The following is a 26181-nucleotide window of genomic DNA, read 5'->3' on the forward strand; positions in this document are numbered from 1 at the left end:
TAGAAACATTGTCACAGCACAACGTTCTCAAAGCTAACTGCCACCAATCAATCATGTATACAACCAGAATAAAGCAGCATATAAAAGAAGCCAGAAAAGCATTCAGGAAAGCATTCAGCTAAGGGAAGCATTCAGCTAAGGGAAGGCAAACTGCACTGAGGTTTATCTCCATGGAGAAATCAACTGGCAAGCTAAACAGTGAAAATGAGTCAACAACTCCTGGAGTACCGCAGCTTGAAAAGGGTAGTCCTGAGCCCGCCACAGAATGTACTTCAGGAACGAGCACAGCAGGACCTCTAATAGAAAATGCCGCGGATGTGAAGAAACTGGGATTCACTGAAGAGCGCGCTAAAGAAACGGAAAGACTACCAGGCACAGAGTTAGACAGTCCTGATGGCTTTAAACCAGCAGCTTCAGAAAGAGACTGTCTAAACTCAAAGCCTCCAACTATGGTAATGAACTTTTCAATCTCTTCTGAAGTATTGAGTTCTGAAACGTGTTCACCCAAAACATCTATTGCAGATATGGACTGTCTAGTCTGCTTCAACAGGTACAACATTTACAGAGTACCAAAGCTCCTGGACTGCCAGCATGCTTTCTGTGCAGTCTGCCTCAAGCTTATTCTTAGGAAAGATGACAGGACCTGGATAATCACTTGCCCGCTGTGCAGGAAAGAGACTGCTGTGTTAGGAGGACTCATCCGCACACTTCACGATAAAGATGACATCATGGACCACTTGGAAAACCCTAATTTAACTCCTGAGATACATATTTCCCCCACAGGGCTGGACAGCAATAGTTGGACTCAGACCAGCCAAGACGCTTTATACGGAGAACAAAATATTCCAGCAGACAACAGACTGGCTATCCAGAGACTGGCGCTGCTCTTGCTGCTTGTCGTGATTCTTACTATCCTCATCCTCCCATTTCTGTACTTTGGGCTGATAAAATGGGTAATTTGTCTTATGCTTACACTGGGAGTGATCATGTCTTTGGTGCTTTGCTGCAATCCTAAATTCTACTTTAGCTGTAATGGGAACTCCCTCACCTCCTGCCACAAGGAGACCAACATCCCTGCCACTGCTTGAAATGACCGATGAGAGCTGCCTGGAGATGATGGACTAGCGCTATCTGCAAAGCTGCACGCGAGAAGCACTGATCAGTTATTAGACTTTGAAAGCAATCATTCATGTAATAAATTCACAAAATGTGGCTAAGTTATCCCGCTAAGGCTCAATGCCAATACACATCATTGCTCAATTTTATTACCTGAAACATAGCAAAATATTTATATGTAGTATTTTTCTCAGATAAAATTTCAAGCTTTTCATTATTTGTACCTCGGACTAGTAATTTTGTTGTTTTGCTTTTGTCATTTTGTTCTTGTTTGTGTCATCTCTGGATCAGTGCTGCAGAATATTATGCAAAATGCCTGACAGACGTTATCCTGCAAAAATCTCTATCTGCTGTTGTGCTTTTCACTATCTTTACGTACGCTTTTTTTGCGAGAACGTAGCAAACTAGATTAGTAAACTCAGGACTGGAACTCTAGTCTCAATGGAAGAGGATAGCTTTAACACAGATTATCACTTCAATCCCCGTCACCGCCCAAATGCTTGTTAGCAAGGATAGGAAGGAGGGACCAGGGAAAGAGAATGCCAGTTGATGCCATCTCCAGTTGCACATGAAGGTAGAGAGGGAGTAGTGAAATGACGTTCCTAATCTTGAGTCTGTGGCTTGCAAAGGGTATGGCTCCCAATAGTTCATGACACTCCATACCCTTCATGTTCTTCAGCACTGAAATGGCTCTTTTCACCTGAACTCCTGTTTTATCTGGCTATCTGTACCCCCCCTCTTCTTGCCATCCTTACTTGAAATAGGACATTGCCCTTGGAGATGCCCACAATTCCTTCTCTAGAGATAAAAGAAATTCATTAATTGCTGTTATACCACGTGTAGTATTTCTGTATGGAATGTGCCCATTAAAGTTTAATAATGTTAATTGCTCATTGACTTCTGTGTCTCAGTTCCTCACGACAACTAATGCCAAAACATTTCACAGCTCCCCCTGACAAGAACTACAGATGATAAAGCTCCTTAAGGAGTCCGTACAACTGGGTTGGTGAATAAACCAGAGAAGTAATGTGTTTTTTTTTTTTTGCTTGATTTAAACAAAAACCACTAACTCGCTTCCTAAGAAAATACCCTATAACCAAACTAAAATTAAATAAAGAATTAGGAGATTCCTCTAGTCAAGTTACGCTTCTAAGAGTTCCATGGATCTCAGTAGACTTTGGATCAGGCCTGTGGTAAATATTTGCATTTGATAAGAATGGAAACTGATGTACTCCAGTTCCTCAGTACATAAATATACACAGTGTCTGACCAGTAGATAAAACAGATTAGACAAACGGGGGAAGATGTCCTCCTCAAGTCTTAGGAAAAAACACATCTATTTTCTGCCCAAGAACAGAAAGTTTCAAGGGGGACAAGTGCTTTGTTTCTTCCCACGTATTTGGGCTGCACCACACTTATTACACAGCACACATGTAATAACATTTACGAATAAAAAACAAGAAAAAAAAAGTAACTGGGAAAAGACAGGAAGTTTTCAACCCAAATATTTTACAGAACTCTTATTTCAAATACAAAGATTGGACCAACTATTCATCTGCACTTAAACTCTTTCGGAAACTCCTGCTGAGTGCTTCAGCTCATAGCATATTTTCCTGCTGAGCCCCCTTCACAATACTAGAGTCTGACTGATACTGTAGAGATTTGTAACAAAACATTAACATCCTCCCGAATGAAGGAGGAAACGCAAACAAAAGCACTGGCACAAGTTACAAGAGTTAAAGAGCAACATGCAATAACTGCTATAGAAGATTGATTTCATACAAATGAGCAGATAATAAGAAAAGACCAGACGGTATTAAAGATACAATGACAAAGATCAACAGGACTAGAGCCATATAATATCCAGTGAAAAAAAAGAACCACAAAACTCAGGAACTTTGCCTAACACATAGGAGACATACAAAACAACGTGCATTCCTGAAGAGTGTAAAAGTCACATCCGATATCAGTTTGTCATCACCAGCCAAGAGGAACCCAGGAGACACAAAGAGGATTTGAGAGCCCTTGTCCTCCCTTGTCCTCCACGTGGCACACAGAGGATCCTGGGCAGACCACATGGACATACCTCTTGGTGCTTATGAGTTCACGGGCGTTAGCAAATCAAATTTGAGAATGAGTGCAAACAGGAAAAATCAGTTTCAGTTACATTGTGAAATTACACCTTCTCCTCCCACAAAGTCTCATATTCAATTGTTAAATTAATTTCTACAGTGCTAAGGCCAACAGAAAAGTACTGCCCTCAAGGCAATATATGCCAGTTCCCTGACCCTCACAAAAGGAGAAGATGCACGTACGAACCAAATCAGTCCTGCGTTCATGCTCGTGGCACCAAAAAACTGCAGGACTAGAAGGGGAAAAAATTTGTTTTTCCTCAAGATGATCATTCTGTTCCCAGGTATGTGGGCAGAACAAGTAACAGTTTATATTTCCATCAAGCATTTGAAGAGCTTTTCTAAAACAATGCAGAAAGGGACCACTGAGATCATCTTCAGCTGGCAAGGAAGCATGCACACTGTAGAACTACCACTGACAAACCAGCACTCTTAAAGAACCTTCTTTATGGAACCACAGAATAAGATTACCTGCCATGGAAGTTCAGGTTTCCACCTCATTGCTTTGCATTAGCACCTTTCAAGCCTGCCTTCAGTAATTCAACTGCAGTCTTTCAGAGACCCATTAATGACCAACCGAACCAGAATTAACTGATGTTGATGGACGTCATCAGGCCTCTAGAAGCTGAGCTCATTGTAACAGCCGTTGGTACCCACCTGACAAAATAAGGCTGAATGAGAGTCTTTGCAACAGTAATTACATTTATGGAGAAAAGGACAAATAAAATATTTGTATTCATGTTCTAAAACATAAAAGGATTTTTACATCCATTTTTTCTTCATGCTAATTTTTTTGGCAAGAAAGTTCCAGCTCCTAATTACCTTGTCTGGCTTACCCTAGCTGGCTCCTGATTTAGCACAGTGTTACAGGTAACAAACTGTAGCCTGAAAGGCAGAGAGGTTCATAATGAGAAATGGGTTAAGGCAGTAATACTCAGGCATAATTGACGTACTGAATCAGTACCTGAAAACCTGATTTAGAGAGCCAGAATCCCATCAGGCAGTTTTAAGATCATGGTAAGCTCTAACAGTCATATTTGAGTATTATAGTTTGTGTAGACACAGCATTTTTGCTCAGAAACTCCAAGGTTTTCTTGTTTACATTACATGCACACAACACAATTTTAGTTTTAAAATATTCCTACCCTTTTATACAGTTTTCTTCCCCTGTGCACCCTGAGTTCCTTCTCTTCCTTTTCCCCCTAAGGCTGCTCTTCCTCTACTACTCCTTCTTTGTTCTTCTCCCTTCTACTCTAAACAGCACCACTGTTGTCCCACCACAGTTACTAGCTGCTTATAGAACACAGGGAGACAGATGCCTCAGCAATTTTGCGTGTAGGTGTTCTAAATTACTGTTAAATGCAGAAGCCTCCCTATCTACGGAACTTTAAACTATCCATAACTGTGCTGACTTTGATTACTATTAAACCATGAGTCCATATTTACAACATCTGATAAAACTCACTCCCAATTATCACTCCATTCAACTTCCATTTTTGACTACTTTTAACATCCCTAGCTGTGTTATCACACATACAAACAAGCAAAAATAAATATCATCAAATAAACAACACATTTCACACTTCAACCTCTCTCAGATTCTTTACAAAGAGCATGTTAAGTCCTCAAGTGCAGAACTGTCAAATTACAATAAACTAATTTACAGACTTTTGTCCGAAAACAGATTTGCGTCTAGATGACTCCTTGCTTTTTCTGCACAATCTGCAACTTGTCCTTTGTGCTGTGCAGTTACATAAGTCATAGGATAAAGCATATACCTTCTGTCTCCTAACAGGAATCAACAGAACATATTTTAGAATCAACTTCAGTGACTATAAGATGGTGCTTAAAAGCAGGTAGCAGGAGTACTTGTGTGAGAAAAGCCAAGGTGTTAAACCATTCCTAGCAAGCAGTCAAGAGAAGATACTTGGCCAAAATCAAAATTGGCTTTTAAACAGAACTTGTACTTGTTTTTTTTTTTTTAAATAGTCCCAAGTAGCACATTTTTAAGTGCAGAATGAAGTTAGCCCAGCTCACAAGCATCCCACATCAAGGTTTTGATTTCATGAAACGCGATCATAAAGGAAAGCTGCTCCCCTCCCCTTGTTCCCCCCCTAAAATGGATTTCTCCAAGACCTACTACTCACCTGATTTGGGGTTTCTGCCCGAGTCCACTTTCAAAGCAGAGACATGTGTTAAAACACATAAAACGTAACGCAAGAGTCTTATGTGCTGATAGCTGAGCTAACGCCACAGCCTAAATACAGCCTCAGGACTTCCAGAAGGCCCAATTAATCATAACGAAGCAAAATGACCCTGAGCTAGGTCTATAACCTTGCTTCCATCAGAAGCAACACCCGCACGGCCTTCTTGATATAACCCCGATACGTGCGTGTAGGTTTGCGTGTGTATATACATATACACACACATAACCCTTCAGTTTCTGTTCAAACATCTTTATAACCCAGCTGGTAACACCATATAACACCATGTAAGATGACACCAAGGCTTTAACCTTTCTCAGGGAAACCACCAAGCGGAGACACCAACCCATCCTGTGTCAGGGGCACCTCGGCAGCCCCCATCCACTCGGGGCAGCAACTGGAAGGCAGCTTCACCAAACACCACGCATCTCCTCTCCCTGTAACCCTCTCCCAGAGAGGGGAACGCACCTCATGAGGAAACAAGGGCTCCGCAGGGAGCTAAAGGGCCGGGAGCTAGGTAGGGCCGGGAGCCGGGGCAAGGCGACAACATGGCGGGCGGGGCACAACATGGCGGGCGGGGCACAACATGGCGGGCGGGGCACAACATGGCGGGCGGGGCACAACATGGCGGGCGGGGCACAACATGGCGGGCGGGGCACGGCCCTGAGGAAGGAGCGGCCGTGCCCACCTGCGGGCGCTGAGCAGCGCCAGGCCTCACGGCAGCCCTACTCCTACCCTGCCCTTACCATCCTCTCTCCTGAGGGCGCAGGAGCAGGAGGAAAGGCCGGCCGAGGGCTCGCTGCCAGCCCCAGGGCAGGGCAGTGCCCGCCGCCACCTCAGCCAGGCACCGGCTCCCGCCAAAATTCGAAGGGCTCCGCTACGCCAGTAGCGTAGGGCGGAGTAGGGGCAGCGTAGGGCAGCGAAGCCAACCTGCCTTACGGAGATGGCGTAGAGGGCGGAAGGGGCGGGGAGGCGGCGGCGGCGGAAGGGAGCGCGGCGGCTCCTACTTGAGGCCGCGCCGGGAGCAGGTCGGGTCGGGTCTGGGCCGGTTCGGGGTGCTCGGGGGGGAGATGCTGGGGTCGGGTAGGGCGGGGGGAAGCTGGTGCTGGTCGGTAGTGAGGCCGCTCCGGGGGCGGGCGTCTCGCTCTCCTCAGGCCGCCCGCGCTGAGGGGAGGCGGGTGGGAAGTTTCCTTTTTCTCACTTTCCTTTTTCTGTACCTGGAACAGCCGGTGTAAAATGATAATAATTAATAATATTGATAATAATAAATAAAAGAAAACTGAGGTGTTGGAGGGAAAGGTTAGGGTGAAGAGAGCCAATGTCACAGAGGGAGCGTTGCTGCGTTTTCAGTTTCATTCATTTTGCAGTCCGGCCTGGCAGAAACGTTTCTCCCGCTGAAATCTGGCCTTTTGTAGATTATATCTGCGCTAGCAGGTGGGGTTTCAAGCACAAAGGGCTAAAAAGCGTGTGCGATAAACCTGAGGGTCGGCAGCGGCATAGTGGAAACGTGGGTCCTCACCCCAAGGCAATTCCTTCATCTGTAGGTTTTTTCCCAAGGGTTTTGTCTCCTGACGCTGTGCCTGTCCTAAGCTTCACCGCCTTTTTTCCATAATGACGTTTCTCCTACAGAGCTGTTGCCGCAAACATCTGGATTAACCGACTCAAGTGTGCTCGGAAAGCTGTGCAAGTACTTAACGCTTTGGCTTTTCCACGTTTCCAACAGTGCTCACTCCCGCACCCCCCCCCCCCCACCAGTCTGATCTCTCTTTTACATTTAGTACCGTCTCTGTGGCAGCGAGCCGTACTGCCTTCATATGTTTTGCGGCTCGATGCGATTTCACCCGAGACTGAGTAATTGCGTTCCCTGTCCGCACTTGGTATCCCCGGATTAAAGGCGAAGGGCCCCGGCTCTGCCAGCGTTTAAGCGTACGCTCAGCTCTGTAATGCCACGCAAATCCTCAAGGGAACTCGTCTGCCCGAGTATTTTCGTAGTCACTCAGTCGTGTGGCCCTCCCCTGCCTTTGCAAGGGACTTTTTGGCCATCCCCATCTGAAAAGGTTGTTCTACAACTACTTCCCTGAAGTTGATGAGATGCTTCAGAGGCATTTGAGGGTCTCGGAGCTAAATGTGTTGCCTGTTTGGTCATTTGATCGCTTTTGTCATTATTTAAGATGCCAATTTGTTTTCCCTTTGGGAGGGAGCATGGCTGTATTTTACAGGTTTGGATCCACAAAAGGATTATCTGTTTGCTTCCCACACAGGATTGTAGGAACCGTGTGATGTAAAATACACCAGCTTTCAAGAAAACAAAGGGTTTTGTATAAAAAATAAGCACTGGAAGTGATTAAAAAAAAATTCTCTTTCAAGTGACAGTTCAGATTATGGAAACGCTATAGATTATTGAGTCACACTGTTTGAGAGAGAGATGCGTGAATTGCAGTGCTGCAAGTTGTAAGTAACTTTCAGGGGATTTGTCTAATTGTGGTCTCAATTCCCTCCTGTTGGATTTAGTGACAAAACTTCTGGGGCCAAATTTTTAACTGTAGCACCAAAATGATTTGCCCAATCTTTCTGGGTTCTGAGCTACTGTGGTTCTTGTTGACTTCAACGGTATTAGATAGCAGAGAGTGTACGCTGAATTTCATTAAAGCACATGTTGCTGTTTTTATGTTGCACATTTGAAAATCCAGGCCCTTTTTTCCTAGATATTTATGAGGGAACGGATATGTAAGTTGAGGGGCACACACTGAGCATACTGATCAGAATATCTTCAAAGCTCTCCTTTATGTAAGAAATGGCAGAGGAAAATAAGTCTTTCTAAAACTTTCTCAGGGCGTTCTCGGTACTTGTGGAAAAACTCAGCATTGTAAGTTATTTGTTGCGCAGCGACAATAAAATTGTGGGCAAGAAGCGACTCTGGTGTCACTTCATAACTGGTCTCATCTTGTTTTTTATTATTGGAAAGTAAGTGCAACTATGCAGTTGTACTGTCTCAGGATCCTTTTAGCTGCTTCACTTTTTAGATGCGCCTGTGGTTACTGAATTAAAATTATGTGCAAAGCCTGGGTTGGCCCATCAAGCTGGTGGAGTAAGGCAGCACCCAACCCAAATGTCCAGGTAACTTATTCACAGTTGAGTTACGTGTTTATGGTGTAAGGTGTAATTCTGGAAAGAGGGTCAACCCATGGTATCTTAAACCAAAGCAAGGATCTGGGAGAAAATAGGATCATTCATCTCTCTTTTTTGCCTCAGAGCCATCTGGATGATATTACCTCTTTCTCTGATCTGCTGTTCTTAAGTTTTTTCCTTAAGGCCATTATCACGGTATCTAAGAACATCTCGGGAACTTTAGGGCTGGAGAGAATTTTCCAGAGGTTGCTGGTTTGGCTTCTTAACAAACAAATAAATCTTTCCTATCACAGCTGGGACAGGGAAGATTTCAAATTCTGTCTCCCAAAATAAGCTCATACCTTTGTGTCCAGAGGTGAGCATATAACAGACATGCCAAGTTCCTGTTTGTAAAGTTATTGATACTTTAAGCATTAGATTATTTGGGGGCAAACAGGTCAGTAAGGCAGGCTCTGGATGTTTTAGGCAGAAGAGAGGGTTGAAAGCCGTACGCATCTAAGCGAGCGTGCAGCCTGCCTCGTAGCAAACCAACAACCAAAACCAGTGGGCCAAAAGCAAGAGCTAATCTGATCTCACTTTAAGGTTAGCTCTGCGTTGACAGGGGAGGTGACCTGCAAAGCTTCTTGTGGAATAAGCTCTTCTGTGATTTTAACAGAAAAGGGAACCTGAGGCAACAATGAGGGACTCTCACGCTCTTGGGATTTTTTTAGAAAACTCATGGAAAGCATGGCAATGTGTCTGGTTCCACCTGCAACTCAGCAAATGGAAATGCTGCCAGCGTGCTGAGCCAGGTGCAAGACAGGGCTCGCCCGGGTGCCCGCTCTCCCTGGGGAAGGGTAATCTTGCCCTTCCCTTCTTCTGTTGGGGCAGAAAATAAGGCAGCTTATTTATTCCTGTGGACTTTGTGCTCCCGTGTTGCTGGAATGTGATGTTTCCATGGAAATGCACTGAGATGCCTTAGACCTGTGTGCTCAAGTCACGGCACCAGGAGATACATGTGAAAGGGCTGGGGCTCCCTCGGGGAAGAGAGGCCTGCGTTACGGTAATCATCAGCTCTCGGGTGGGGTGACAAATTTTCATTGTATTTATACATTGGCAGTTCAATAGTGCAGGTCTGGAGAAATATGGATGGCCTTGAAGAAATTTTTGAGCAGGAAGGCAAGGCGCAGACACCTCTCTTAGGAGGCAATGACAGGCAGCAAGGACATAGCAAAGAAAATCTGTTTAAAAAGAGCTGCTCCTGTGCTGCATTTCTTTCTTTTGAGACTCCAAAATTAGTACATCAATAGTATCCGCATGCTCTGAGCTTCAGCACTTGGTTAATACCATAAGAACAGGCTGCCTGCCTTTGGCCAAGTGTCAAGGGCTCCTGATGCCTGTTTAGCCACCGTTCTTCCTACAGGGTTGAGAGGAAAGGAAGCATCTCAGTAGGAAGTATCCCAGGACATACGTGTTTCTTTGGAGCCCAACTGACTCCCGATGGAGTCAGTGGAAATCCAAGGTGATGTAAGTGAGCTTTGGAGCAGACGCATACCTACTGTGAACTGAGAAATGAGCTGTTGTGATGTCTGCCCGAGTGCAGTCATCTCGCGTAGGTACTTAACGTTATCCGCCTAGACTCTCTCTATAATCAGTGGAGCTTCCAGGGAGCAATTCAAAGCAGTTAAATTAGAAGCGCGTAGTGAAAAGGTGCATACGCCTCTGCACTCTGAAAAACAATATTACATCCCAGCTCAAAGTTTGTGTGGCACTGACATGTCGTGTTTCGGGAAAATGCAGTTGCAGGTGGTATAAAGAAGAGAATGTTACAAGCAAAGCACAGCGAACGGGATGGGAAATAATGAGTGTGTTAAACCTCATTTTAATCAAAGGCTGCAGCTGGACTCAGCTTTCTTAGCGCTGTCAGCAAAAGGAACAGAAGAGCAATTTGAGTTGAGGATGGGAGGGGCCCGTTATTTCCCAAGCAGCCGTGGGCTGGTCTCCATGTCACGTGTAAAGCTTTTATTCCACGTGTTAATTTTGTGGTAAACATGCGAATGATATGCTTGAAAGGAGCCCGAGCGCTGTACAACTAGAAGGAGATGTCTGATTTTGCCCTGTAAAGTATTACCTACTCATTTGATGCACAAATTTGAGAATTGGCAAAGGTGACCAAAGCTTCCTGCTGCGCGTTTTGATCATAGCATCATGTTGCTGGAGGAGTACACAAACTGGACCTCGATGGACCTGAGCTAATGCAGAGGCAGCAAGTGAAAAAGCAAAGGCAGTTTGTCCTCTTGCTTCCTCATTTCCAACTGTTTTCCCTTCTTTTTCCTCTTTAAATTTGCAGGTAAAAATGGCTACAGAAGAGAAGTGGAACAGTCGGGCTTGGAAACAGCGTAGCGCAGCCGACCAGGCAGGCAGCGAAGACTCGGGCGTGCCTCTGGGCCGGCAGCTGGGGGAACCGGGAAGATTTGCTTATGCAGCGCTCTGTGGCACATCCCTAGCATGGCTGTTTCCTGAAAAAGAGCAAAGGTACTAACTGCTACGTTCAGTAGCCAGGAGGCGAGCAAAGGAGGCGGCTTTTGGGTACCAGCTCAGACTGAGCTAGTATCGGACTCTGTTTTGTCAGTGGGATAGGTTGAGTTAAAAAAGAAGTGTGTTAAGCACATGTTGGCCCAGCCCAAAGCCTCTGCTCCCATGAGGGAAATCCCTAAATTATTATATGGTGGATAGGCTGGTTTGATCACTTGGTCCTGAGCCAGCAGGTTCGTGGCTTTCCTAAGTTCCAGGGGCTGAAGATCTTTCTGGTGTTGGGTCCCTTTCTGGTGTTGGGTCCTTTTGTGAAGATGAATCCTCAAATTAGGGAAGGTGACACGAAACAGAAAGACTCTAAGAGGCCTGAATGCTCTTCAAATTAATTGCTGATGTTGACGTTTTCCCACTGTCTCTCTGTCAGTGTTCTATTTCTGAGACCTCTTGAAACGCAAAGAACACACTGACATTAGGTGTTTTCTCAGCTGTTTACTTACTTGTACTGACTTTCTCTTACACCTCTAAGACTTTTATACTTCAGCACAAATTGCATCCCTTAATCCCGCAGACTTCAAAGCGTGTCTTGAAGAAAGATCTGACCCCATTCAGATTGCTTGCTTGTGAGCCTGGTAGCAAACTCACCTTCTGCTGACTTACAGCTCTTTGATTTTTGTGTGAACAGGGATAGATCAATATGTGAAAGCAGAGACCACTCAAGAGTTGCAAAAATATCCAGGTATGGGACCGAAAGTTGTTTATTTGTACTAACAAAATACCACAATTCCCATGTGACCTCCTCAAGCACTAGAGTACACCAGAATACTGACAGGGAAGCTGGGGCACAGAAGACATATCCTTCTTTGCTGTCACCATTTCTTCTGAGTGTAAAACAGGGAAGCCCAAGGCTAAAGACACGACCCGAGTGACTTTTAATCAGTGTTTTAGTCCTGAGACTCTTAAATGAAGATGACTGATGAAGATGAGGCATTTTTGTCCTCAGCAGCTTCTGTTGCCTTACAGCTCCTTCAGGATGGAATTCATTGAGGGCTTGGTGCAATGGCTGGACCTGCCTGATGCTGTCTTGCCTGCCATGACAGCGTTTGCCAGTGGCTTAGGAGGTGAGGGCACAGAAACTTTTGCCCAGATTTTGCTGAAGGACCCCATACTGAAAGATCCCGTTGTCATTACCCAAGTAAGTTCATATGTTCCCCTCGCGCTATTTGCTTTTGTAAAAAAGAGTTGTTGTGTTTGTCTGTTTGCAACTGAAGTTCTGTTTGCAGAGTTAGGGTAATGAAATCAAGATTTCTGATATGCACATACCTTTGCGTAGCTGTGTGGGTGATTGGCAGTCTCTCATTAACAGCTCATGGGAGTGATGAACATGAGACAGCTGAATTAACATTTGCTATCTTTAATGCCTTCTGCTCTACAGAACGGAGAGTTATCAGTCTTTTTACTTGACTGTAGTACTACGGTGTTGTTGTTTCATATGTGCATTCTGCAGATTTTGGTGAAACACTGAACGTGAGAGGCCTGATTTTCGTTTGTTTCCTTTACCCTACCCTGAATCAGCGGTATTTTGTAGGAGCAGGGAGAAGTGCATATACGTCGGTAGGACCGGTTTAGGGGGCCAGATCTTCTAGCTTTTACATAGCTACAGCAGTGTTAAGAAAGTGTTAACCAGAACCCGTCTGGATGTGATCCTGGGCAATATGCTCTAGAGGTCCCTGCTTGAGCAGGGAGGTTGGACTAGATGATCTCCAGAGGTCCCTTCCAACCTAAATGATTCCGTGATTCTGTGTGAAAGGGTTTTTAGACTGAGCGTGATGTATTTACATCCTCCTTAAGAGTCCTTCCCCATTGATATAAAGCACCTCTATGTACTCGAGAACCAGGCAGAAAGACAGAAAGTACAGGAAGAAGAACTAGTCTTGTGCAACATGGAGGCTGATCCAAATAGCATATTTCCCAGAGTCAGCTTTGGCCAGAAGGAAATATAAGTTATTGTGTCTTTATTTTCACTCACTGGGAAAATTACTATAGAAGTATTAGTGAGACTGGGACTACTCTAAAATATTCTGATGTAGAAACTGATGTGCGAATAAACGAAGGAAAGCATTCTGATGGCTTCCACCTTTGCTACAGAGTCTCTGCTGTGGAAAATAATCTCCTCGTGCATTCTCAGGTCATGCCATGCAGGGTGAAGAGCAGAGCAGACTGCCACGGATGTCAGGTATAACGTGAGCAGTGTCACCAAGCAGCCTTCACTGTACACTGCACACACAAGGAAGTAGCAAGGCGTCCTACGTGCAGGCAGTACTCCAATATTGAGTAACAGTTATGACAGAGTCACCTTTAATACTGACCTGACAGAACAGCAAATGCAGGAGCAAGGCCATATAAGTAAAGATAGGATGAGAGTGAACTTCCTGGGTCATCACAACCAACTCTCATCATCTAAGCCATCTTTTCTGTCTTCTAGTCAGTCCATGAAAGGCCTCAGAGGATCTATTCCGAACATCCATAAGTTACAATGCTCAGAATCCTTAACAATATGAGTACAGTGACAGAGAACCTTTGGTTTAATTAGTCAGTTAGGACAGATTTTCTAAAATGAGAGCAGCTGTCTGGGTGTTGATTGCTCCAACTCAGTGAATTCCCCCTCAGCTCCTTCCACCTCTGGACGGCTTGGTAGTTCCCTCGTTATTTCCCTAGCTCTCTGTGCCCCAGGATGGTTTGTCTAGAATTAGACAAGTCTTCCTGCGTTACTGCTGAGTTTATCAAGGACAAAATTTAGGTGAAATTTAACTTTGGCTTGCTCTGAGCTTATGCTGCTTAAGGGCTCCACACGCTGTTATAACTGGGTCTCTGGATCAGCGGGGTTGTTCAATATTTTGTTTTGAATCAGAGAACTGAGGCATTCGTCACCTTGATACAGGTAGAATACGGAAGCCTTAGATAACGATTCCGTGATTAGTTGAAAGCAAAGGTCAGGAATAGCTATCAGTCTAATGCCTCAACATCTGGACCTCAGGCAGTGACTTATATGGACAAGTTGATTGATTTTGTCAAAGGAGAAAGATAGTTAAAAGTTATTATGAAGTGAGGCATGAAAGGCTTGCAAGACATTATTGGGAAAACATATTGATGGGTGGGAGACCTCAACATATCAAGCTGAGATAACCTTTTTCCTTGTTACCTGAAAATAAACAAGCTAAGGGACTTGGTTGACTCTTCATGTGTTGCTTTATGGTACTCTTGCTTCTTTGTATTCAGCTGCTACTGACTCCACACATTCTCTGTTTATTTAACTGGGTATTGCAAGTACGCGCTTCAGCTGCTCTGTATGCTCAGTGGCAGAGTCCTGTCGGCACTAGTAGCTGCATTTTTGAATGCCCTCTCTCTCAAAGGTGTTGAAGGGATAATGCATGAGACCGGGAGGGATGGGGTGAGCTCAGTATTGATTCAGTGAAAATCTGAGGATTATGGATTTTTACCCTTATTTGCATTCGTTTCAGATGACTAATACAGGTGAATGTTGGTTAACTGAATCGTTTAAGGACAGTAGTCATAGCAAACAGGCTGTGGGAAGGCAGTATGAAGGCTGTATGAGAAGGCAGTGCTTTGCATGCATATGGAAAGGCGATTTCTATTTGCATTTAGTGACAATAGAAAGAGGGGAAGAAGCTGACTTTGCCCACTTCTGTTTCTTGGTGAGAAAACGTTTAAGGTTCCTAGTATGAATCAGGGTTTTTCCTCTGGACATACTTGGAATGTCCGTTTTTCCCTGTTTTTCCAGAGAGCAGCCCTGCAATGTGGATTGAAGCTCTCTGTTGTTGAGGAAATGGGTGTTTTGAACTGTTAGCAATTCATCAAAAAAGGCAGAGCCTGAATAAACATTGCTTCCCTTTCTTAGTAAGGCCTTACTCATTTGCATGTGTGAGGGCACAGCTAGAGGGTAGTAGTCTTGAGCACAGAGTTTACAGGGAAATCAGAAGCACCTTATCTTCAAAATAAGACTGAAAAATAAATGCTGCATAGAGAAACAGAAAAACTACTTGTGAACTAATCTAATCAATATAGGTTATATGCCAGATGACCTATGCAGAGCAGTACAGTGCAAAGCCTAAACCGATTAGAAACAGCTTGAGTAAGCTCATTGGCACAGATGCAGTCAAACAGTAGCTCTAGTCTGTCACCTGATTGTCTCTATCCATCCCTCAGCTTTTGAAATATAGTCATGTAAACATTTAAGCTAGATTTTTAAAAGTGAGTATTTGGCATTAGGTGCCAAAGACCACTTTGGGCATGTCAGTACAGGACCTGAGGCAAGATGCATGGCTCCCGTCACAGTGCATGGAGAGAAGTCGCGGCCCCCAGAGGGACTGTGCACAAAGCAGCAACCCTGGTCAGGAGCCTGCCTGCAGTAGCCCATAGAGAAGGACTGTCACAAGCTCACAAGCTTCACCTTATTTTACACTTTAGGGTCTTTGCTTGGGCAGCTTTCTGCCTGGGACTCCTGGCCCTGGAACCTCTGCTGGGCTTTGACACCTTCGTGCCAGCCCTTCCGCTCAAAAGTGCAGCCAGGGAGGAGGTGCTTCTGCCCACCTATCTAAAATCTTGATAGTTACGGCACTCAGGCTCTGGAAAACCTGAGCTACATTCTTCCCTCTGCCTGTGGGGATTAGTATCTCCGTTTCCCACATCCTGCCAGCCAGCCTGAGGAGCAGCCTGCAGCGCGCGTGCCTGCACAGCATGCTAATCGTGGCTGGAGCTAAAAAGAAGCCTTTTCTTCTGCAGCTTGGTGATTAGGGGAACAGAGGAGACCTGTTTCGGTGGCTAACTTAATTTAAAATGGTTATTCCTCTGCTGGAGATAGCGAACCAGGATCTTCCTTTTCCTGAGCGAGTGCTCTGGCCATCGGGGTGCGGGATGAAACAGCAGTGGTGCCTGCTTTGTGCAGAGCGCAGTCCAGCAGATATCTTCTGGAAATGCTTATGCCCTTAGGCCTTGTGGGACAGGCTGGCAGAAGAAGGCTTTCTCTGGGGATGGGAGCAGATACCCAAGTATTCAACAGTGAGGCCACAGGTATTTGTGCACCTCTAGGTGCCTAAGCAACCCCCGAAGAAAACTTGTGTAAGCATTAGGCAGCAGAGGAGGGAAGGTTTTGAGGCTGTGCCTTTTGAAAAAGCACCTGGTTTGATGCTTTAGTGGGAGTTTAGCTGCCCAAATTCTTTTGTTTCGCTAGCCTTAGGCAAAATCCCCTTTTGCCTGTATGAAATAGCAGATTCTTTTCATGCTAAAAAGATATTCGGAGTCCAGGCCCTTACTTCTGAGTGGATAGCGTCTACCCTTTGCACCTCTTCTAGTAGGAGCTGGTTAAGGGAGGCTTGTTCTCTGTTCTGCATTTCTCATGCAATAGGAAAAAAGATGAAAGACATTTGTACGATACAAATTTTACTTACGAGCTACGGGACTAGTAATCATAAACTCTTTGGCAGCATCCTACATCTTTGACTGCATTTTTTTGTGTTCCCGAAAGGCTGAAGGATTCCTTATAAAATTCAGCTATTTTTTACTTGCGTAGGAGAGAGAAGTAGCTGGACTGAGCCAGTGCTGCGTGTTGTAGTTCCATGAAGAACTTGCAATTTATTAGGTGACAATAAAAGAAGAGAACATAGTAGTAACCATATTACTTATTGTGTACTTATCATGCTCGTTAGCACTTTGCATCTAAGGAGCACTTACCTCTTTTTTTCATGAATTTGTCTTTAGAAACCATGTGCTGGATTGATGAATACTATTTTTCCGATTCTTCTGATGAAGAGCCAACATAGAAGTCAAGTCCCTCAGTCTTTACAGATGGCCAAAAATACTGTCATTTCTGTTTTAGGATGTTTAGTCCAAAAGAACTTCCTACCAGTTCAGCCTTACTGCCTAGAGCTATGAATTCTCAGAACGCTAAAAAAGGCAGCCCACTGGTCCGTTAGAGTAGCACGTTTCAAACATGCTATCCGTGTTGTTGAAAATATGAGTAATATATGACCAGACTAGCAGCAGGCATAAGAGCAATAGCAGAGTTGGAGCTCTGCTTCTGCAAAGCTTAAAATCCTGTATTTTCAATTGCACCATGAGCATAAATAACAAAAAATACAGGTCGCTTCAGTGTGTAGAAAGCAGGCACTGCCCTCCCATTCTGCACTTACCTGTTTCTTTCCAGCCATTTGTACCTGGGTATGGAGAATTTTGTACTGAAAGCATCTGGCTTTGCTATACGCTGCTCTACTGAATTGCCCCTCGCTGGCTTCCCGCATGCATGAACTGACATGCTGCATTAATTACGTTGTAGTTTTTCTACTTCCTGGTTCTGTTTTGAGACTTCTAGGCCTATGCCATCCGTTTTAACCTGAATGTTTTTTATTTTCTTTTTAGGATCTTGTGTCCTTCTGTCTGAAAGACGGTAAGTTTGCCTGCCGTTTGTTCTTTGTAAGAATAATGTAGATGATTTCACGTTTCTTTCTTTGAAGTGCTCAAAAAGCTCAAGGTACCATCCTATTTTGTCTTAGTTTCTTTTATAGCAAAAGCAGCACACTCTAGCCCTACTTCCACTGCAGGAAAGGCAACTATTACAGTAGAAATGATTAATGATAACTGATAATTTAAATATTGAACAACTGTTAAGCTCCTAAACTTCACGAACCTTGTATTGGCATGCAAATGCAAGTGATGATAGAAAAGTTCTGAAGTGAAATACTTGACCTGGAGTAGTTGTTTGCCATTGTTTCAAGAGGTGTAAGTGACTTATTCCTTTAGGAAGGCCATGAAGCTGTTCTGAAAATCTCAGCCTGAAACATTTCTGCAAATTATTTGTTGCCTAAAAAGCAAAAGCATTCAGGGAATAAATTCCAGGATGTGCTGTGAAGCCTATTTTGAATAAATGTGATTTTATTCATATACTACCATATATTGCCCATAAAAGAGATTTCTGGTTTACAATCCAAAACACGGATGAGTCTGATAAGATTCATTAAATACAGACTGCCCACTGGGCAAAATGTTCGTTTCTAAAAGAAGCCTTTTTTATATCACTACTTGCATTTTTGAAATCTCCATGTTTTAACATGTTTGCACAGGAAAGAACTCACTGGTTGCTGATTATCCTGTTTCACATGAGAGCGATGTGTCGTTTTTGTTTTGCATTTTATTTTTAATGAAAAGTTGAAATCTATTACTGCAATAGCGCTTATTATATTAAGCTGGAATTTAAAAGAAATAGTATTTTCAAGCCTCGCTGACTTATTGTCATGCTGACTAAGTAGAAAGCTAACTTGTGTATTAGCAGGCAGGAAGCAAGAAAGCTACTCGTTAAAACATCTGCTTGGGCTTGCAAGACGTGGCACATGTGAGGGATGAAGTAAAGATAATATTATCCTATTTCCTAACTAAGCATAAATTTTAAAAGTGGCCTCATTAAAGCCTACCGACGTCCTTTGATATCTTGGTAATGATGGCAATAAATATATGAACTTAATAGGTTGCCAGCTGCCATATGCAGTGTACGTGCAGCAGATATCAGGCACTTACTTTGTAGATGTGGCTAGTCAGTATCTTCACCCACCCCTAGAAAAGCAATTGCACTTTTCGCTCCAGAGTGCACAGAGAACCCTTTATGGAAGCCTACCATCAGCAAGCAGCAGATGCTAGTGAGAGATACATATTTAAAAAAAAAAAAAAAAAGAGTAAAAAAAAGAGTTAGTGCAAATCATTTTAAATCTATCAAATTTAAAAATGTCTTTTCCTTTAGAACGCCTGCTTATAAGCCCTGACGTAATTATTTCTCCTAGTGCATGTTATCTGAGTGCATTGTCCATTCCTGCATCTTGTGCAGTAAAGTATAAATGCAAAGAGCTCTCCAGGGTACGTGGGGCCTGAAGCCACCCAGTGCAGCTAGGTGACCCAGTGTGTAGTTTTCAACTCCAGAGTCCCTCTTATTGCTAACAAGATGAATTGAACCTAAAGCTTTTGTGAGGAGGTGCATTTATACAAGATGCCGAATCTTGCGTTGGTGCATAAGTTGATGCTATGCAATCTAATATGCAATTACCAGGTATAGTGACTCCCTATTGATAGGATGAGGTTTGAGGAGGAGGATTTTCCAGCTGGCGCTCTCTTCTCTAAGTAACAGTAATGATCTTCAAATACGTGAAAGACGAAGAGGACCTGAGGGAAGAACCTATGTTGTATGTAACATGGTCCTCCAGGGCAGCTGAGCGCCCCGCTTGCCTTTTAATCTTGTGCAATGACGACCTGTTGATTTCCTGGGTTTCCTTCTTTTTAAGGATACTACGATGCTCGAGCAAGGGTGTTGATCTGCCATATCACCTGGTTGCTGAGAATCCCCTTGGAGGAGCTGGAAGCCCTGGAGGAATCTTTACTTGAGAGCCTGAAGGAACAAAAAGAGGAAGAGTCAGAGTAAGAACGTTTGGGTTGACCACAGGATTAAAAACCACCGGCAGCACTTGCGGGTTTAGTGTTAATTACTTGTGCCCAAGGCCAGTCTTCTGACCGCTCCCTCCCTGACACTTACTTACTTATTTATAACTTGGTTAAATAGAGTTGCAGAGCCCTCACGGCACTTGCTGACTGCGTTGGGAACCAAGACTGCTCGGCAATCTTAAAATCAGAGCGGAGACCCAACCTTGCGGACTGGTAAAGCCCGCTCTGCACCGAACTCCCTCGTCTCCTTGTTCCAGTTCCCTCTGTTAGACTGTAGGCTTTGCTTAAATACCTGGGAAAGATTTTGTGACTCGTATCTCTTGGTCCAATATTCTTCAGACAGAACTGTGCAGATTGACCCTGGCAGAGGGATTAGCCCCGTGCCCTGAGAGAACTGTTAAGTGGAAAAGCAAACAGGCTGGATCCATGCGGATCAGGCACAGCGTTTTGATTATTTCCCTTGCTCTGCTTGTTAGGAGGGCGCTGGTCAATGTGAATAAGTCAGGGAATTGAACCCTGAAGCCAAATATTTCTTATTGCTTAACTTCAGCCTGACTCACATCTCTGCAATAGTGTCCCTTGCAGAATGAAGTTACTGTCAAACTTTAGGATGAGATCCTTAGCAGCTGATTTTCTATGGATCTGTCCTACTCTGTGCCTGCTTAAGAGAGAGCTGTCTTACTCCTATTGAAGGCAGATCTCAGCAGGCAACCATCTGTGTCTTTAGATGCTTAGTTCCATTGAAAACCTGACTCCTAATTCCGTGTTATTGTGAAGCTAAAATTAATCCTCTTAATCACCAATTCTTCCATGTAAAACAGCCAAAACCCTGGTATCTATAGAAAATGTGGTATTTTTATACTTGTTAGACAGGAAACGTATGAAGGTTTAGCAATGTAGCGGGCAGTAAATATGCCTGTAGTAGACTTTCAGGGGGCTATTTAATAATTTTATCTATAAGCTGAGCAAACAGGGATTTTGAGATAGATTAATAACCTGAGTGCTAATAAATGCTTTAATCAGCACCTCTGACCCAGTAGAGTTCAGATGTTACCGTGTGGTTCAAAAGCGGCATGTGACAAGTATCTGTCATTAATGACTTTATTGTTAAATAAAGCTTACCTTTGTAGCTTACTGTAAAAAGGGAAAGTCAAAATAATATCGCAGATGATAGATTTCTAAGAAGGACGGTTTTAGAATACAGGAGCAAGGGTTGGTAATAATGGGGACTGTTTTGCTGTGGCTTGTGGAAACAAATTCAGTCCTGTGCCTTTAGCACGTACAGACATGCATAATGAGGGTGAGGAGTCATTTGCAAAGATGGTGCCACAGTAGCTAATTATGTTTCAGTTGGACTGTGGCTCCTGAGAGCAGTCCACTAACTGCAGTGAAAAAACCATTTATTATTGCAGTGCTAAAACAAGTGCAGGGCTGAGATTTAGTGGGGAATAGATGACCCCCTGTTTGTTTTGAAGTTAGAACTCAATGAGGAAAGGAAGTGGACTGTAAACCCATCCGTTGCTTTGGCCTCACAGAGTTCTTGGGGTGGGGAATACACTAACGTCTGTAGGATCCTTCCAGCTTTGGCCATCCACTGCAAGAGGTTTTGGAGCAGTCACAACCAAGCAGGTTTTTGGCAGCTTCTGCTGATACTTTTTTTTTTTTTAAATGATATTCATAAAGTTTTGCTCCTAGCTCTGCTACTGTGGATGTGTTGGCCTCTGGCCCAGTATTTGCAAAGTTAAATGTTCGATATGGTCATCTGCAGAACAATGCTCCAAACATTTAAATCTGTATTACTAGAGCCAAATATGTTCTGACTGGCAGGGGTGAAGCTCTCTTTTTGTACACCGTTCTGGGAGAAACTGGAAAATGTGACATCAGCTGCTTACTAAAACGTAGTCTTGCTGCTTTTCATCCCTGGAAAACGATCTGTAACCCTACCTATAAAACCTCCCTGAACATAATTTGTGGTTCAGGCAAGAGGCCGCGAATCCAAAATGATTGAGGGTAGAGAAGGGGCATAAGAGGCAGTTAATTACCATACTGGAAAAAAAGCAGTGATAATTATAATGCAGAAGCTACTAGGAAAGCAGCTGTCAAACATAGCTGATGCCAGTTACAGCCAGAAAGCAACGACAGGTAAAAGTTCTCATGATAGTGGTTTTATTTACTGCATCTTTAGACAAGATTTAGCTGCAGTCTTTCTACCCACGTAATTCGAATTGCTTATTGCTGCAACTGAAGCCAGGCTAGCTGTGTTTCAGCTCTCTTGATGTCGTTCTGGTTCTTAGAAAACAAAGAGATTTCCCCGAGGTGGTCCTCCCTGCTTTGTAGAAGACCTGCTAATAGCTACGCTTCTGTTCTACTCCTTTTCTCAGATGATGCATTTGATGAGATTGTCTCAGAAAGCCACAAAAACCTCATAAGGGGATGAACATCCACGTTTCATACCAAACAGTTTTGATGTGGATGACACTAAAAATAAAACGGCATCCTGGTCAGCTCCCGTCTGCTTTCAGTCAGATCTCAGCGTGCTCGTTTTTCCTCTCTCGCTTATGCTTGCTATGGCTCATCTGTCATTGCTCTGCGGAAGGAATAACTGTGGGCTGTGCGTGTTTCCGTTCCTATGGGAGCAGGTACAGTATGGCAGGAGACCAGGTAAATGCTAACATCGAAGAGAACAAGAAACATTCTCCAAAGAAGAACAGAGTTGTGCAGAAGTTGCTAAATACGTAGCCCTGGCCGGCTGCACCATTGTTTTCTGCAGACAGCTACATTTGCTGTTGCAGACTGTGCAAACAGAGGTAATACATAGTGTTTTTCGAAGGATCGCTGCGGCAACTACGTCTCTGTGCCATGAAAGTCAGTGGGAGTTCTGCTGTTGATTGCAGCGACGCAGGGATTTCACCCACTGTGCTTCATTCTCCTCCTGCTGTGTTTTACAAAGCTGCATATTGTTTGGGACTCATCTAAAATTGTCTTTATCAAAATTACAGAGCGCTTGGAGGGTTCCGGGAAGGATTAGGCAATTGTACGGATAATGAAAATCCACAATTAGGTTAGGATTAAGGGGGGAAATATCCAAGTTTGGAAACAAGATAAATTCTCATATTTCAAGGCCTAGATTAACCACTGCATAAGCAGGCTAGAAGGCAACTTCCTCTATAAACTACTTATTCCAGTATCCTGTTTCTCACACTTTCCCCTGAAGTGGAAAGTGCTTCCTGGAAGAGATAAACCAAAGACAGCAGAGAGAAGCCAGAAGTGCTGCCTCATAATAATTGACATTTGTTCCTTTTAGGTTTATTCACCTGTTTCTGATAAGCTTATTAAATTATAGCTTAAATACACACATGCAAATGAATTATTGACTGTGTTTAATAACTATAATATTATTATATTGTGATGCGTAATTAGAAAGTGGCTGAGTTTAAATAGTGCCGTTGGAAAATAGTTTGATTCCTTCTCGTTAGCACAGATTGGCCCCATTCTCTCTTGTTTCAAACAACTTATTATGTTTCCACTTAACTCCCTTGTAGTGGTAACCTAATTTAGTTTCAGTTCTTGTTCTTAAAAGGAGAGATTTGCGGGGGTTGGGGCTTTTTTTTTAATGTCTTCTAATGCACTTTTCAGGGAATTCAGGACCAAATTCTGATTTTTATTATACTGCCATAATTCTGTTTGTTTCTGAGCAACTGAAGCAGAATGTGGCCTCCAGTGTCCAGAACAAAGTTGCCCTCAGGTCTGATGGACCGTGGCCTTTAGTCTTCAGCAGAACGTTTCTAAGGGGATTGGAGAGCTGCAGCAATCGTAGGGAGCAAGGATTTACTCACCTTCAAGCCACAGTATTTTTGCTTTGCGCCTTGCAGGTTAAATCCCTCTGAGGGAGTGCAGTAACTCCTAAGGCTCATTCGCAAGATCAAGTCCCATTTTGCATAACTGGGTGAGGTAAATTGTTCTTTCTCCGTAGTCTGTCAAGGTCATTTCACTTTCCGCATTAGGCAAGAAATGAACCTGGTGCTATATTGCTGCAGCCTGCTTTTCCAGCACTTCAACCCAACGATGGCCGTGAATTGAGTTTTATTTCAAATTTTGTGGCACTGAATACAAGGCACATCCTTCTGTCTTGACAATCTAGTATTAATGTTACTGGTTGGGGAGAAAAGGACCAACCTAAACCAGAAACCCCCATAGAACGCACCCTTAAAAAAACGTTGCCAGTGCACAGCTGGTTACCACAGTAATTATTTGCATTTGTAGGGATCCTTTTATTTAGGAAATCTGGTATGTGCACAAGGTCTGCATATGATGGCATAAGGTTTACGTGATGCAGACATTATTCAACCTAGTTTACTTGCATCCAGCCCTGATCTGCTATGCTCACAGTCCCAGGATACTGATCTGCAGGCTATGCCTTAAGAAGTGAGAAGTGACTGTTCTGGCATTTTTTTTTCTGCCTGAAGATACCATGAACGCTGCTCTAAGTCCTGTTTGCATTTTTTCTTTTTAAAGGGATGTTAATTCCCCCTGTACTGTCCCACAGTTATGAACTGTTACTGCATGAGCTTTTAAAAAAGCAAGAGCAGCCTATGCCGTTAATGACAAATGCAGGACTGGGGAATGAAAAGGGGAAACCTCTGCTGTCTGGAATGATCCACAAGGTTAACACATTTGTTATAGTAATTTATGCATAATCAGACCAAATGTCTTTCCTGCAGCCCTGAAGACTTAAGACATACACCTGTGTGTGAGAGGAGCTCCCAGGAGCTTTCACTCTTTGCCGCCTTTTCCGATGCATGCCTTCAGCCTCCCCAGGCTTTAGAGCAGCCCATAACTTAATTACGGGATAAAGAGGGCCATGTTAGCCTGGCAGCCAGTCTGGAAGTCTTAACGAACTCAGTCTGCCCGTAGGCCCCGTATGTAGAATCCCGTTCCATTCCATCAGACACGCAGAATTAACTGTGCAATGCGAAAATGGTTTTCATGTTCTAAAAACAGCAAGAGGTTTTATTTAAGGCATGTGAACATAGGCAGTATATGGATGTTAAAATGCTTTTGACTTTTTGTTTCATTTCTTTTTCTTTTTCTTTTTTTTTTTTTTTACAAGCTTCAGCCCTATTAGGAAAGGTTTTCCAAGTAAGTAACATCTGTTGGCTTTTGTAACCAATTAAATTGTTTCAGTTTAAATCTTGGGGTTTATTTCCATGCTCATGAATCTGAGTGTGTTGTCACAGTCCATACCTGCCTGGTAGTTTTTACTGTTCCTGGTAGGGAAATTATACTGAGGAGAATATAAGCAGATTCTGGTGCAGTACTCTTATCTGTCAGGCTTTTCCATCAGCTTTTATGCTTCTTATCCCCCCTCCCTCTTCCTGCAGAACTGCAGAAGCATCACGAAAAAAGAAGGAAAGAGGAAAGAAACTGAAGAGATACCTGCTGATCGGCTTGGCAACCGTCGGGGGTGGAACGGTGATCGGTGAGGCTGCTCCGGGCATTTCAGAGACTTGCTCCAGAGCTGCACATATAGCACTAGGGGCAGAGCGGGCCTTTGACTTGGCACATTCAGCAGCAGAAGGTGTTCTCGCGTCTTAGCACTAGCTCTAATTTTAAAGCCTTCGTTGCTCGTTTTGCCAGGCTCGAGATAACATGTTGCTTCAGATACCAAACAAAAAAAAAAAACCCAAATCTAAGAAAAGCATTCTCAGCCACACCAAAATAAAACTAAAAGGATTAGCTGGAAAAGTTATTCCAATGTAATTCCGTTGACTTGGAAGGAGCGATTCCCAGTGCGTGGTGAAGGATCAGTGTAAAGATGGTAACAAGGAGAGTGGAGGCTTCAGAGGATGTCTTCCTGGGGCAGACCCTAGTTCAGTCCGAGCTAGCATGTTGAGGAGGACTGTTTTATACATCCCATGAATTAAAATCACAAGACCAAGTTCTCAGCTGGGGAAAATACCAAGCTGAGGTTGTCACCCTTAAAAATAATTTTTCCTCCTTTCCTCTTGTGTTAGAAGAGGATCAGACTGTCATCTTCAATTCTAAATTCAGAATAGTGCACAACTAGCTTAGTGTTTCCTAAGCAAAGAGGGCATAGCTCACCCTAGTCTGCCACAAGTTCTTCCTTTGGCTTTTAAATTATTCTTCATTTTTATTGAAGTCGGTCAAACAATCTGTGTAGAGTTTCAGGTCCTGGGGAGGGTCTCAGAAAGTCCCTTTACTGGCAATGCAAGACAAGATCAGCGTTTGGTTTCTTTCAGTAGCATTAGCAGGACTTCACCCAGCAGGGAGAAATGACTACCTGTTTTTTGTAAATGATCATAGATTGGAGATCTCACGTGTTGCACTTTCAGGCTTGACAGGGGGTCTTGCTGCCCCTCTGGTTGCTGCTGGAGCTGCTACTATCATTGGAAGTGCTGGGGCAGCTGCTTTAGGTTCGACTGCTGGAATTGCTGTCATGGCATCCCTTTTTGGAGCGGCTGGAGCTGGTCTAACTGGTAAGAGAGCGGCTGTACGTTTTGCAGCTGCTGAGGCACAGGATAGCATTCACGTTCCTATGAACTTCTGCTGTTAGCAGAGTCTTGTCGTTG

The 26181-nt window shown here is 43.8% G+C and overlaps 2 protein-coding genes across 5 annotated transcripts in view; both read left to right on the top strand.

Moving 5' to 3' along the window:
* On the top strand, positions 1-2036 carry RNF186 (ring finger protein 186). Its single transcript, XM_009682620.2, has one exon. It carries the CDS (start codon positions 171-173, stop codon positions 1086-1088), a length of 918 nt encoding a protein of 305 aa, XP_009680915.1. The 5' UTR covers positions 1-170; the 3' UTR covers positions 1089-2036.
* Positions 2037-6409: 4373 nt separating this feature from the next.
* Positions 6410-26181, top strand: part of TMCO4 (transmembrane and coiled-coil domains 4) — a 44797-nt gene continuing 25025 nt past the window's right edge. For all 4 annotated transcript variants that reach the window (XR_011135819.1, XR_011135820.1, XR_011135821.1 and 1 more), the window contains exons 1-7: positions 6410-6480; positions 10911-11095; positions 12116-12287; positions 17528-17555; positions 19435-19567; positions 24973-25070; positions 25945-26088. Coding sequence is in view for 1 of the 4 variants with exons in the window: in XM_068916146.1 (XP_068772247.1) it covers positions 10917-11095; positions 12116-12287; positions 17528-17555; positions 19435-19567; positions 24973-25070; positions 25945-26088 (754 nt within the window). In the remaining 3 variants the exon portion in view is untranslated. The remainder of the gene's footprint in view (positions 6481-10910; positions 11096-12115; positions 12288-17527; positions 17556-19434; positions 19568-24972; positions 25071-25944; positions 26089-26181) is intronic.

This window comes from Struthio camelus, chromosome 21 (genome assembly GCF_040807025.1).
Source record: "Struthio camelus isolate bStrCam1 chromosome 21, bStrCam1.hap1, whole genome shotgun sequence".
Taxonomy (NCBI): domain Eukaryota; kingdom Metazoa; phylum Chordata; class Aves; order Struthioniformes; family Struthionidae; genus Struthio; species Struthio camelus.

Coding starts and splice junctions, on each gene's coding strand:
- RNF186 (XM_009682620.2), top strand. CDS start 171: ATGGAGAAATCAACTGGCAAGCTAAACAGTGAAAATGAGTCAACAACT.